This window comes from Pungitius pungitius, chromosome 18, assembly GCF_949316345.1.
Source record: "Pungitius pungitius chromosome 18, fPunPun2.1, whole genome shotgun sequence".
In the NCBI taxonomy this organism is placed as follows: domain Eukaryota; kingdom Metazoa; phylum Chordata; class Actinopteri; order Perciformes; family Gasterosteidae; genus Pungitius; species Pungitius pungitius.
In genome coordinates, this window is record NC_084917.1 from 14,648,880 (window position 1) to 14,664,045 (window position 15,166).

General features: G+C 42.5%; 1 protein-coding gene across 1 annotated transcript in view; it reads right to left on the reverse strand.

Moving 5' to 3' along the window:
* Positions 1-2,301: 2,301 nt before the first annotated feature.
* dcc (DCC netrin 1 receptor) overlaps positions 2,302-15,166 on the reverse strand; it is a gene marked incomplete at its 5' end in the record, with an annotated part of 125,466 nt that continues 112,601 nt past the window's right edge. Inside the window, one exon of the mRNA XM_062558781.1 lies at positions 2,302-9,513. Coding sequence (XP_062414765.1) covers positions 9,424-9,513 — 90 coding nt within the window. The remainder of the gene's footprint in view (positions 9,514-15,166) is intronic.

Here is a 15,166-nt window from a genome sequence, read left to right on the forward strand (position 1 = left end):
TAAAGGGAGCGAAGGCATGTATCATGCACATATCAGGTGTAGCTGTGGTTCTTTGATGCTGCAGGCCAGGCCCATCATGTGAAATTCACTTAGTGTGTTTTACAGAACAGCCCACATTTTGACTGCTTTTCTCTCAGTGAGGGAGGAACAAGCCGCTTGGCAGATGCAGAGTGGAGTGTGTGGGTTGGGATGTAGGGTTTCACCATGTCCTGGATGTAGACTGGACCCGATCCATTCACAGCATGGTACGTCAGTACCAATGTTTTGAACTGGATGCAGGCAGCCACTGGTAACCAGTGAAGAGAGCGGAGAAGCGGTGTGGTGTGGGAGTATTTCGGAAGGTTGAAGACCAGTCGAGCTGCTGCATTCTGGATGAGCTGCAGTGGTCGAATGGCGGTACCTGGGAGACCTGCCAGCAGAGAGTTACAGTAGTCAAGGTGGGAAATGACAAGAGCCTGAATCAGTACCTGTACCGCCTTCTGAGTGAGAAGGGGTCGTATTCTCCTGATGTTGTAGAGCGTGTATCTACAGGATCGTGTTGTCGCTGTTATGTTGGCAGTCAGGGAGAGTTGGGAGTCGAGTGTCACGCCGAGGTTCCTAGCAGTCAGAGTGGGCGTTAACACGTCGCCAAAGTTAACAGTTAGGTCCTGGGTCGGGGAGTTTTTTCCAGGGAAGAAAAGTAGTTCGGTCTTGTCTGGGTTGATCTTCAGGTGATGAGTCGACATCCGCTAAGAGATGTCAGTCAGACATGCAGAGATCCGTGCCGCCACCTGAGTGTCAACGTTTCTTGCTGTACGTGTATGAAGCCAAACAACCTGCCAGCTAACAGCAGACATGTAGCAGTTAGCTAGACTAGTTATTCAAAGCTAGCAAACCAACCTAATTGTCCAGTCAGTGATTACCAAAGATAGCGAGGACTTAATTCAAGTCTGAGTTTTGAATGGGAAAATGTCATCTACGTGAATCATGTAGATCCGAAGAGGTTTTTTTGGGGGGGTGGGGGGGGGGGGTCCTATATAGTGTAGCAAGGTAGTCTTGAGTATTTTTATAGTTACCTTTTAGGGGACCCCCCAAGAATCCTAAGTCATTTCGAACCCTGATGACAGCGGTTACCAGGGTAACAAGAGGAGAAAAGTTGATTAACGGATATAAATAAATACTCCTGGTCTGACGGGATGTGTTAGCAGCAGTAGGTGACTACACTCTGATATTTATTGTCCACGTACTGTTTTGCTTCAGTGAGCAGAGCAGAGACAGTTTAAGGAGATCGCAGAGTAAACGCTCCGCCACTGGAGTGCATACGTCCCCACGGGTTTACCCTTGTCTTTTTTTAACTACATCCTGCACTCCACCCAGCTGTTAAAAAAGTAACTCAGTAACTTTTACTCTGAGTACATTTTTAATGAGCTACTTTTTACTTGAGTTAATTTTTAGACTGTTAACTTTACTTGTACTTCAGTCAAATTTGACTTAATTAACAGTACTTTTACTTGAGTACAAAATGTTGTTACTCTTTCCACCTCTGCATTACAAACAGCTCTCTAACGAAACCATTTTCTTACCTTTCCTCACAGCTCTTTCCATTTTCTTTACTTCTTTTTTACCTGTCTTTGCTTTCAGTCCTTGGCATCTGCTGCTGTCCCCTCCTGTTCCTACACCACTTGTATTCACCTTAGCTGCAGAGGGGTTGCTTCTTACCAAATGGGCTTGTTCTGAATATCCAGCTGTTTCTCACATCATTATTCTGCATTATTCCGCCAGGGCTGCTGAAATACAAGAGCTCCAGCCGACCTGGAATGAACATGCTACTACCACCAATGACGGCTAATCACCTGAAGTCTGTTCCAGCAACCATTCTAATCACTTTGCGTGTAGGTGTCAAAATAAACTGGTGCTTAGTGGTGGGCTCAGGAGGGGGCGTGTTTGGAATATAGCTAGTGTGAAACAAAATGATTGACATCAACAGAAAAAAGAATCCCTACAATTATTCACAATAAATGAATAACAAGGCACCACTGAGCTATCAGGGGCTAACTATCAAACCATTTATAATATATATTCAGTGAGAAGGCTTAAATGACACTGTATACTGGCTGTCAACAGTGCACAAGTAAACCAGATGGCGACGGCCTTCAAAACTTGAATCCACAAAGCAGTGTGCGATGTCATGTTGGCCACTTCTTATGTCCAGCCTTATTTTCTATTCAAACGTTCACCGTATCCCTCCCTCACCCTTTCACACGGACTCACACGGTTGATACTAGTGACATGAATACTGACGGAAGAATGTGTTTGCTTTTGTATCAAAACTTTATTTATCAAACAAAAAGAATGCACCATTGAAATAACATTTCTATAAAAAAGGACTATGGGCCTGTTCTACAGTGCATTACAAAACCAGCAATTGTATACAACATGTGGATAGAAACTTTGCTGTACTTCATAATCATCATCCTTAACATCATCATCATCCCATCCTTTCTCCCCTCACTCAATTGAACAAAATCTACGCTCTTAAATATTGCAGTCACTAAGCTAATTTGGTTATAATGACTTTAGGATTGGACATTATGTTAAAGGGCAAAGTCAAACTGTATTTACTCAGAGGAGCCTGTCAAACAACGATGTTCTGGAAATGAAGTAATTGTCTGTTTGAGAAGATAAGGGTCGTTTTAATTTGGCCCCTTTCACCCTGACGAGATGAGGCCTGAAGAAACATATTTCTCTCTTTGTTAGCTCTGGGCCTGAAAGGGTTGTCGTGGAGCTCACAGTCCACTTCACAGCAACATCACTTTCAAAGTCAGCACATCCCTGACCAACGTCCATTTGGTCTTCTTTTTTGACCGTGTAACTTGGCCCCTTTTTTATCCTCAATGGTCCCAACATAGGAGTCAAGCCCCTAGTGAAGGAGTTCTAACAAATGTTGGAGCCGAGCCTGACCTTCCTGGTTTCCACCTCTAGTGATCTGGTTGGTGCTTCTGAGTTCCACAGTCACCACGGGACACGTTCACAAGGCCTTACAGATAGACGATGGGGTGTTTGTATGTGTCCCTCTGCACGTTGCACTCTGTTAAACAAGATTCTACAATATTGAAGGACACCTCAGCTTCATTCAGACTGCACCCTCTTTGCGAATTAGGATCCGGCGCCCTGGATGCCAGTCATTAAACCTCAAGCCCACTGTTAAATACTGGTTAGAATTAAAAAGGATCACTGCATAGATGCCATCAATCTACAGTCGGTTTTAAAAATAAACAAGATGGGTGGTGGTGACTGTGTGTTCTCCGAGTGACAAACCATTGAAATGTTTGGTGACATTTTAATTTTTTTTTAGGAAAAAAAAAATGTATTTCTACATTAGTAAGGTCTTTAAATTCAGTTTTAAAAAGCTACAGGCCCTCTCCATTTTGTTCTTTGCTAACCTCAAAATGATAGAAACAACACATGGTTATAAATAATACTTTCAAAGAGCACTGAACATAATTAAATAATGTAATAATATATTAAATTTGGTTATAAAAAAGGTACTACTCTAGTTGGAACTGTACATTGTAAAAAAGCAGCATTCTGTAATGTTGTTCTGCTGCAGTGACGCTTTTCTTCACTGTAAAATACACACGTCGAGCTAACGAGAAAAATAACATCTAGCTGTTAGAGGCGTCACACATTTGGAGGAGAGCCTTTGGACTGAGACGGAGACGAGAAATTTGGTTCACTTATTCATTGTGTTGAAAGAAAATTCCTTTCTAGTTCCACATACAAAAAGCCAAAGTTTTACTTCACTGTCTAAGTAATGAAACTGAATATTTTGTATTTGACTTGCACTCAAGGCAATTCAGAGCAATTGACAGAGTATAAAGGGCAGGAGAGTGCAAACAGGAGGTGGACAGTTGGGTCAGACCAGCACAGGACTTTCCCCCAGTAGACAGCCGTTGGGGTCCCATTAGAATCCAGTCAGGTTTGACTTGAACATATTCATGCTACGTAACTTGTGTACTTACTAACGCTGAAGACATGTTATGTAACGAGCGGATTTATCTCAGGTAAACATACAATATCAACACAAAATCACAATATTTCCCTAAACTCTACTAATTCATTTTGTTGCGTAAGTGAACCTAAGAACACAGAAAACCAACGTTGAAATATTATTTGTTAAATGTAATGAGAGTAAACTGACATGGCGTCCCTGACACTAAAGGGGAACCCAGAACATCTAGATCCTTCTGACTCTGTTCTGGGATCAGTTGAAGACGCATACTAGTATTTCTTGGGGTCTTTTTCAGTCATTAACTTCCAATTCTCATACTTGTACTTTACATTTTCCAAAACATTCTTCCTCTTAAGTAATCAATCAGCATTTCGATGAGCTCTAAAACAGATCGGAATTCCTGCCAATGCTGCATTGATGTTGTGTGGCAATGTAATAGTAACTCAACTCATTAGACATTATTGGAAATCAGAAGGAAGGAAAATAGGAAGAATTGAAAAAATGATGAGGTGTAACCAGAGTTATGAGTCCTATTTAATAAACATACAAAAAAATAAAAATCATAAGTTTAACAGGGTCTTTGGAGCTTTGCATCTTCTTGTGTTAGTAGTTTAATACGAACCTGGAGGATAGAGATTGGTGTGTCTTCCCTGAAACTATCTGGCAAAGAAATGTTATAATCCAAAATGATTCTGAGGTGTTCCCTGTGGGATCAGTGGCACTGATTCAAGCTCCTGCATGGCTACAAGAATCAGGATTTGTGCTCCCTTGCTTCTGCTGGGTTAAAATAAAAAAGCTTGCATTACTTACGAGAGCTCAAACAACATCCATTTAATGGTATTATGTTTTTAAGCCAAAACATTTGTCTTAAATACACATTATTGTTTTTAAAAGAGCAAAAATGTTTTAAAAAGAAGTCCATGAGTGCAGAATGAAACAATCTTTACCGTCTAATTGTCAAATTACGACATATTTTGTGAGGAGGGAGGATTTTCTTAGTTTTTTGCAGTGAGTCTTGGAGACAGGTGGCTGAGATTCTGATGGACACACTGGCTGTTTGGGTCTGATCTGTAATATTTACACACATTTAGCGTGCCTGATGTGTCTGTTTCCAGACAGCTGCTGAAACGTGCATATGTGGCACTGTAGTAAAAAGAGTCATTTCATAGTACTCCCTGTATGAAAGAGAGAACCCTCTGCAGAGCAGAACGCCTCATTTGTTTCCTACGTGTTCCACTTTTTACCAAGTGGCTGAATACAGACAAAAAGACACAAACGCTTTGTCCTCAAATTAAATCTGTATCCTCAGGTACGTTTTGATGAAAACGGATTTTGTCCCAGATTACAGGACAAAATATCGGTGGTTAAAATTTGAAACAATACAATAAGTACTTGGTTGTGTTTAGTCAGAAGAAATATGTCTGTGAGGTTATTTAGCTTGCAGAGCTTTGAGTTTCCTTGGGACACTAACAGTGGCCCCCGGGGTGAAGGTCCTATGTGCGTCCACCCCAACCTCCACATTACACACTTAATATGATTATGTCGTCATGATATGTCCAAAATACACATGGAAAACGAATGTAAATTCATTCCCCTCAAAATATACTTGACAATGCAGTTTTGTAGTGTGGGAAAGTCCTTTTCAGGAGACCATGCAGGTAGGATGTCTTAATAAGCTCAGCGTCAGCAACAACTTCTTAGGCCAAATTCATCAGGATGAATAAAATGACACATTGTTATATCAAGTGAATATTACCTGAGCGGGTGTTTATGATACCCCAAGAACTCAAAAGTCCTGTCTATTGTTGACGAAAGATGTGGAATTTACAATCTCCATTTAAATGTTTAAATGCCTAAAAGCAATTTATCAACCGCAGGGAGATGGCATCCAAGAGAATGTCCCATGTCAAACCGGTGCCAATTTTGACTTTTGAGTCCCCAAGCAGCTTTAACAAACATTTACCCCCCAACTATGGGTTTCATTTCATTTCCACTAAAACCTACTTGACACCTGGTGCTGCACTGAGCGAACCCAACAGGACTACATTAATTTCAATGCAGACAGAGGACACTTGGGTATGAGACAAAAAGACACAACCCAGAGACCCACCATTATCATTCAGAACCTTTCACGACCAGATTAATATCATTTAGAGCCATGCTGACTCCGGGCTCAGTTAGCAGAAACACTGGGTTGCCAAGAAGCTACAGATGCATCATTCATCTCAGTCAAGACTCACAGGAGTCAATTTGTCCAGAGTTATGTTTCCATTCCACAGTTCAATTCAAGCAGACTATTGAAATGTCTTAACTAATTAACTTGGCTACAGCGTAGTTTACAGTCAGAAGTTGGCTACAATTTACACATGACTGCATTTAACGTGGTAGAAGAGGAAGTAGAGGTTTTAACAGCAAACAAACAAATGGTCTTGGACGATCTACAAAAACAGCTTCATAGAGGTCCTCACCGTTAGTTTAGTTTGCATAGCATTAATCCAGCGGAGTGGTTCTCTTCCACAGGCATTGGGTTGGGAGGCCCTCCAGCTGATTAACACGGCATGTTTATTTTCATGTAAAGAGATGGCTACCAGGAAGAATGGAATCAACCCAAGAACTGTTGGATGGCCATTTTACTCTTAAGATGTTCATGTTTCGATTGGCACGCTGAAAAGGAGAAATGCCTTCTGTCAACAAGCCGATTCTCCACCTTTAAACCCATGTTGGCCTGATTCCATTTGCACGCCGCTCCGCTGGCAAAGGGAGGACGACGGAGTCACCGAAGCGCTCTGCTCGAGACCGAATGCATCTTGTGGAACACGCTGATGACTTTGACCCCCTCACGTTGCCTGCTTGTCTGTGTCCGCCCAACTCTCGTCCCCCCCCCCCCGCCCCCACACTCTTTCTGTGGAGACGTTACCTTTCGGCGTCTCCATCCTCGCGACTTTTTGCCTGCAGCCATAAAAGCCTGGCGAGCGTGAGCTTGAATCATAATATTTGAAAAGGCGTGATAATGAATTCCGGGCCTCGTTCCTCCGTGACCGAGCTCACACATACAAACCACCCCAGAATATCAATTCACCTCCTCTCCCCGCTCTCTCCGTCTCCCTCAGGCTTTTTTCCCCTTTCATCACAGAAAGATAAAGGTCTGAAAATTACAATATGGTGACTGGAGTGACACAGTCAAACATGGAGCATATTGATGGCCTGATCTCTTCTTTCCCTTCCCCTCATTCACCCATTTGTTCTTTTAAACTCCTGTCTTTCCAAAAAAACATCCCAAACCATCCCACCTCGCGCTTACTCCCGAGACCACATTTTGATCTCCTGGCTGTCAATACAAATCTATTTTAAAGTGAGAGGTGGATGTTCTCTATCCTGGCCTCAAGTGGCAGAGGTCCTCTGCAAACCATCTCAGGTTTCACTCAAAGAATGGAACCGGCACAAAATAATACCTCCAAACAATTCAATTATCAAACATAAATGTAACTTTTTCAGATTTTCAAGGGGATCATTCCCTGAACAGCAGCTCTCTGTGGAAATGGTTTGGGAAAACCTGATTTGAAAAAACACCGTTCTGACAGGACAGCGAATGTAAAAATATACTTTGTGGAATATGCATCATTAGTGCGTCAGTTTTTGTCACCTTTTTTTCTTTCGCTTATATATTAAAAAAGACAGGACACCCTGAAGTGAACTCAAAGTGAAGCTGGCGGTTTTGCAATTGTATCCCATGTGTGCGATTGAGGTGGACAGAGGTATGCATGTGTTCATCTCAGGAAAAATAAATATGGATTCATCAAAACCAGGGCTCCAAATAGAACGCGTCACCTTCTGTCAAACACATGAAACGGCACAAAAAACGGTGGAGATCACTCTCATCATCATCGAATCCCAACACATCTAATTACATTAATAATAATGATCATAACAACAACAAAAATCCCACACTAATAACTTGCTGTAACACCTCCTTCATAATTCATTCCTCCATCAGTCATTTCTCAAGAAAACACTGGGATGATTTTGTCATCTCATAACTAAGATCTTGATCCAGCGATAAAGGTAAAATTATTCATTGAAATGTTGTTATGACTTCACAATCTCTCTCGCAATAGCTTATCGACTTTTGCCGATGCTGTGATTGGCTTTTGTGAACCCATTAGCAGGTGTCCCAAAAGCCAAGCCCAACCGTCATGTGGCTCTTCTTTACTCTCCACATAAAGATCGCTCTGCAGTTTACATCGGTGGGGCCGACACAATGCACTCATGTAACACACACACAGGGAAACAGTGAACAACTGTGAACGGGGTGTTCAGACCTAATTTGTCCACGTTTCCAAAAAAAAAGACCAACCGCCCCATCCGAAGCCGTTCATCAAGACGATTCCACACGGATCAGCTCACTGTTCGTCATCAGTTGGAGACCAAGATGGACTTCAGCGAAGAAGCAAACAAAATCAATGGTTTACAATAAGTTGTCCATGGTGAGAATTTGGCACAAAGATCGGAGTTCATCTGCGTGAGGCAGAGTAAAGGCTATCTCAAGAGAACACACTGGGAATCTACAAAGGTTTCGACATGGTCCTAGAAGAGTAGATTCCGTTGGATTGGACTCAGTTGTTACTTTCCGCCTAAAATCCATTTTTTGTTCTGACACATTATTTTATTTTTAAACCTCCAAATTCAGTCCAATCCGAAATGAAAAGACCGCATGGGTTATGAGTCATGGTTGGCTCAGGAAAACCATGCTGTGAGAGGGATAGAACTAGGCTCTCGGAATGGGTTGATCTCGGTTAGATCCAGGTGAGAAACCGATTTCGGTGAAACTTTGGTGGCTGAGGTTCCTTCTATTTAGTACTGTAGGTGACAGCGGCACTTTCAGAACATGTGCACATCCTGCAACTGCACACAAATGGAATCCCCCCCCCCCCAAAAAAAAGACAAAAGGTATACTTCCAACAGCAATCATGAGAAACAAGCGAGGTACTGTTGGGTACCCTGTGGAGGACGCTAATAAATACCACAAAGAGGAGAAACAGGAGGGATCTTTGTCTTCTTTTTTGTTGTAGTGATAATCCCATCACCCTGCATCAAAAAGCTGAGGCGCTGGGTCTCAGGTTTTTACAATTTTCTGTTTGAGTTTGAAGAGGAGTTCTCGGGCCCTCCACCCTCGTCATGTCCTTGTTGATGCTGTGCTGTTGTAGTGTTGTTTTTCTCTGTTTGAAATCTTCCATCCGTTTACCGATCCAAAACTATAGACACTAGCAGACCACAACCAGCAGAAACCAAACACTTCCAACGCGGCACGCACATTTGATACCTCTTCAAACCTAGATTGACCTCTGCACATGTGGCACAAGGGATATCAAGGCTTGAAGAATGGTTCCAGTCTGGACCGCCGCTGAAGCCTAGGCTGGGGTCGGGATCACAGGTTAAAAGGCGGAGCCGGTGATGGCGTTGAGCTGCTTCATCAGCCCTTCTAGACTGGCCATCTGCTCCGACAGGTCGTCCTGCTCGTAAATCTACGGGAAAAAAACAAGAGTAGAGCGAGGATAAGTGTCTTGTGTGAGGATACATAAACATTACCCAGCAGAACTGGGGAGATTGACAAGGGACTAGCATTTTCAAGCCATTGACTCAAAGACCTAGTCTAGTACTAGTATCGCTGACTTGTTTTGGCCATTCCACAGTTGATACATTTGGTCTGTGTTGAAGCTACACATGTGGATGTCTTTTGATATGTTGATCACTATACAAGTTGTCTCGACAGGGTGCGGAAGCAGGACTCAAACGCAGACATGAGCGCGTAAAGGTGTGTGCGGCCCGCCTGTACGAAGGCTCACCTCTGGCCTGCTTAAGTGCCTCCGTCTGTTTGTGTGACAGTGCACCTATTTGCACACACACACACACACACACACACTTTCTCAAACGTTCATGCAGTTTAAAAAATGAAAAATTCAATATCCTCCTCAGCAAGCTGTGGAGAACTAATAAAGGCTGAGTTTAAATATTTAAATAAAAGGTTTCAATGCACAAAACCTGACCAAGTATATTTGAAGACATTTTTGTTCTGTTTTAATTTACATGTATTACCCACCGGCAAGAAAAATTTTGCCCGTGATGTGACAACCTGATCTGTTTAGAGATGACTCCAAACATGGATGATTTTTGGACAAGCGCCATAGACACCCTGGAAGTCTCTGTGCTGTGAGATAATAAATACCAGCTACACCTCCACTTCCCTTTGCCTCAGACTCAGGTGGCTGGAAGGAGGTACAGAAACATGTTGTTGCTCTTTAAAGAGACTTCATTTGCTGGTCAAACTACTTTTTTAGACAGCTAACAGCTAATTGATCGTTGTTGTTGACAAAACACCAATGTTCCTTTATGGAGCAGTATTCTGTTACATTGTGCGTTTAATGGAATATTAGTTGGATATATAGCCTGTGCTATGAATTAAGACCTTCATTGTTCGCTCTCAGTGTGAAGTAGTACTTTGACATATTGGGTGGAGACCAATTATGAGACCCCGTCGTTTGGTTGTTTTTTCCATGGTGGTGCCCACTTATTATTATTATTATTATTATTATTATCTGTGAATGATCTTACAGACATTAATAATTCTGTTACACTGTGAACCAATGCCTTCTTTCATGTTGACCGTACAGGCTCCTGCCACGTGCACAACAATGCTTTCGTATTCAGCTTTTGGAGGAAAAGCCTTACATTTAAGAACCTGTACGTGTTATTAAAAAATTACTAAAAAGAAAATTGAAATGAACCCAATATATATAAGTATATAATAATAGGAGATATAATATATAATGTATTATATTATATACTATGTATCAGAGGTGGGAACAAGTCACTGTTAGGCAAGTCACAAGCAAGTCTCAAGTCATTGCCTTCGAGTCCCGAGTCAAGTCGAGTCAAAGACGAAGCAAGTCCCAAGTCGAGTCCCAAGTCACAGCCAACAAGTCTCAAGTCGAGTCACAAGTCGTACCATTTTAGTGTCGAGTCATTTCGAGTCCTTTTATTATAGTGGGGACGGGGACCCCTGGGTGATGTTGCGCTGCCTCACAGACATAGACTACGAAGGGAAGGGTAACGGTGGATCGACTGTGACTGTGTTATAGTACTGTAACGCTCACCCCAATGCTGCAGCGTAAATAAGGAGGCGATCGCTTGCAACTCCGCTGCATTTATTTATATAAAACAACTCAACTTCGGTCACTGTTGGCCGTCACCACGCCGAACGAACACTTCCGCATACACGGCCCCCCAAAACTTGGGTTGTCTCGCGTAACTACAGCTGGTAACAGAGCATAACGTGAACACATGCAACATCTGCATAACTGATTAACTAATAACTTTAACTCAGCTCATTACAGTACTTTAAAACGGACGTTGACATAATGTTGGCGAGGATTTCCATCGGAGTCTGAATCCGGGTTCAAAAATCCCGATTTTTGTAACCATGAACGAGCTGTCTCGTTGATACGGTCAAATGGACTGCAGTGATTGGATGTCGTGCAGGCAGCGCGCTCTCTGCATACAGGTGGCGCACATTTTTTTGACAGATGCAGATAAACAGAGCGGCGCGTGTGAAAATGTTTTCCCCCAGATTTCATGGGAAGTAGCAAGTCTTCTCGAGTCAAAAGGCTCGAGTCCAAGTCAAGTCACGAGTCATCGGTGTTCAAGTCCAAGTCGAGTTGCAAGTCTTTGTACGTTTTGTCGAGTCGAGTCTCAAGTCATCAAATTCATGACTCGAGTCTGACTCGAGTCCAAGTCACATGACTCGAGTCCACACCTCTGCTATGTATACTATAATATATTCTACTGTCATATACTGTACATATATGGCAGTATAATTTAGAAATGGAGATTTTATCTTTGAGGAGGATTTACAGTATTTTGTTGATCAGATATTTATAATTGAGTAATTAAATCAGGGAATTTATAGCCAGCATTTTTGGTAATTACTGCAAGACGAAACAGGACATGGGCGGACAAGTCTTTCAAAAAAGAGGCATTTTCAACCTCTTGATGAATTGAGATGAAACATTATATTGATATTTTTTGCGTTGCATTCAGGGTCATTTACATTTTCCTTGTAGTCACATGACTAGACTTGTATATAAATTGATCAACTTCAAATTCCACCTCAATAAACATAGCTGTATATTGGAGAAGCTGGGGCTAATTTACAAAACCGATATGAGTGTTTTTGACATCTAAAAATAGTATTGATTATTTCATATTAATTACAGAGTATTAATCTTTGCTTGTAGCAAAACTGTGAAAACAGTTGAACATTTGCATTTCTAAAAAGTCTGACTATTTTCTCAAGCATTTAGAGACCTACAGCATACTTTCATTTGGAAATTCTGAATATGTGCTGCATGTCTCCCACATTTGAAAAAGATATAATCCGCCCGGTCAGGTTTACAAGCTTTCAAAGGGTTAGAGTCACGTTGGATCAGCTTTCTGCCTGAGGGCAAGCAAACCTCCGGTCATTTATAGATTTTTATATTGCCCCCCATTTAGCCCATCAGTGGGGCCCAAACAGGACGCTGGAACAGTTCACAAGTGTCCTGCATCCACCAGCAGCAGCAAGTTTACCAGTTAACACCCAACAGTTGGCCCATATTCATCTGATAATCCATAGAAAGCTTGCTCTCGCTTCTTTGTTGTATTTTATTTGTAAAGGCCAAATTGGTGGCAATATGCAACTTCAAAACACCATTTATCTTTCATCATTATATTTTTGGGAATTTCTATGCTTTTGTTATGTCCACAATATTTTATCACACCAGAACCACATTAATTCACAACAGCTTGCTACAGATTTGATTTCCATGTTAAGTATTGTACAAAGCGTCTTTTCTCCATTTAGACGGATGAGGAAACCACAGAGAGGCTTTTCAAGCGTTGCCATGGATCTCTGACTGTAGATTTCTGATATATAAGGTAAAAGGACTGACAGGCTGTCCTTTATCTGTGTAATACACAGACCGCCTGACCGGTTTGACCCCCTTCTTTTGCCCTGAATGAGGGCATGAAAGCTCATCTAGAAGCCCAACGTCACCTGACATTTCCCATCTTCCTCCTGGACAAAAAGGCTTCTGCAAAAATCACAACTGCGTATAACAAGGCAGTGACCTCCAGATCTCATTTGTTGACCCGCAACAGCAGAGTGTATCTGAGGTGGTAAACGCTTCATCATTGGGATGAAAACGGCTGTCCATGATCTATGTTTCGCCCCCCCCCCCCCCCCTACTCCCCTACTCCCCCCCACATCCTGTTATCTCTACCGGCCTGCTGACCTGGATTGAGGCTCCGCTGTAATCCGTTGTAGATTTATTCCCACACAGCAGCCAGTGGAAGAGTGACAATGTGTTTAAATGTCTCATCCTCTCAGTCCACGTATTCAAACTAAAGCAAAGGCTTGTCATGCAGAATACGGTGTTACCGGGGAAACCGGGCTCTGACATTAGGTACAACATTTAGGGCTGGTCTGCTGACGTTGAGGAGGTTGCATTGGCTCGCATTAAGGAGCATTCAAGTGAGACTCAGGAGAATTACATTTCCTGTGAAGGTTAATTATAACGCTATTATTAAGTGGTCGGATGCAATCTTTTAAAATGTCATTTTGGTCGAGAAGAGATGCTGGGTGAACGGGATTTTTCAACTAATGATTTTAATTCGCTGTGATTTGAAAGACAATGGAAGTCTGCTGGTCAGATGTAATGAATCATTAACATCTAACTACAATATTGAACTTCTGATGGGGAACTGTTACCGTAACAGAAGATTTCAAAGGAAACATGTCCTCTACTGCTCTTTGTTTGTCACAGATGAAACAACATAAAAAAACCTGTTGTGTTCTAATTACATCATTCACAGATTATGTCTCATTAGCTGTGTGTGTGTGTGTGTGTGTGATATGCCAGAGGCCTGAGAGGAAAGACTAGATCAAGTACAGAGACAAAGCAGCATGAAGAGAAAGACGTGTTGACCTTTAGACCCCCCTCCTCCTGCCTGTCCCTCCATCTCATTTGCTCCTCTCCTCCTTATCAATCCTTTGGCCCCTCTCCAGACTTTCGTGGTCTCCTCGACTCTCCTTTCTATCCTCCTTCCTTTGCACTTGTCTCCTCCAGCTGTTGTCATGGCGTCCCTCTCTTCCTGTTCTTTTCCCGTCCACCACCTCCTCTTCTTCTTCTTTTTAATTTCTTTCTTTCCCCTTCTATCTCTCTTCCTGTTGCTATGGCAACGCATCATGACCCTCTACCTTTTTTCTTCCTTGCACACCTCTTCTCCTTGCTTTTCCTTTGCTTTCCTATCCTTGTTCCTTCCTTCTCTCCTCCTATTTTCTGCTCTATGTTTCTGTACCTCAGCCCCCCTCTCTTCTTTTCTCTTATCCTCTGTTTTCTCCTCTCTTCTAGTTGCCGTGGCGACATCTTGTCCTGTCCTATTGTCATTGAGTCCCATATGAATATTTAACCAGTCCCAACGTCCGGCATCCCTCCACATCATGTTTTGTCGTTTATCTTTCTACTTGTCATCCTCTGCCCCCCCCCCCTACTCTCCTCGCCTTCCTCCCCCTGTCCCATGTTTTATTTATTTTTTCCTCACACCCTTCCCGTCCTGTTTCCTGTCTTCCTGCCTCATTTTGTCTCTCTTCCTCCCATAACCATCCTTCTTCTCCCCATTTCCATTTCTCCTCTTCCTCCTGCATGCTTTTCTCCTTAACCCTTCCTCCCCTGCTGCTATATGTATGTAGCCTTCCTCCTGCCTCTATGTCCTTCTCCTTTGTTCTACCCATACCTGATTCTGTCCGTCTCCTCCTTGTCCTGTGTCTTTATTGCTCTCCTCTCCTCAATTCTTCTATCTTCAGCCATCTCTCCCTCATCCTCCTACATGTATTTCCCCTTCCTCCTCCTCTACTCAGCCTCAGTCACTAATGAACTTGGTTTCATTCTCCAGCTGAAAGGCCACCAGCTTCCTAAAGGGAAGGCAAAGCTGAGCACCTCCCTTCCTCCTCCTTCTCTCTTTCTCACATTGTCTGTTTAATCCTCCCATGGCTTTTCTCTCTACTTTTTTTCCTATTGTTTTTGTTTTTCATGGAGGTATCTTTACTCTGAATGTGAAATGTGCTTTAGCGCTTTAAAGTAA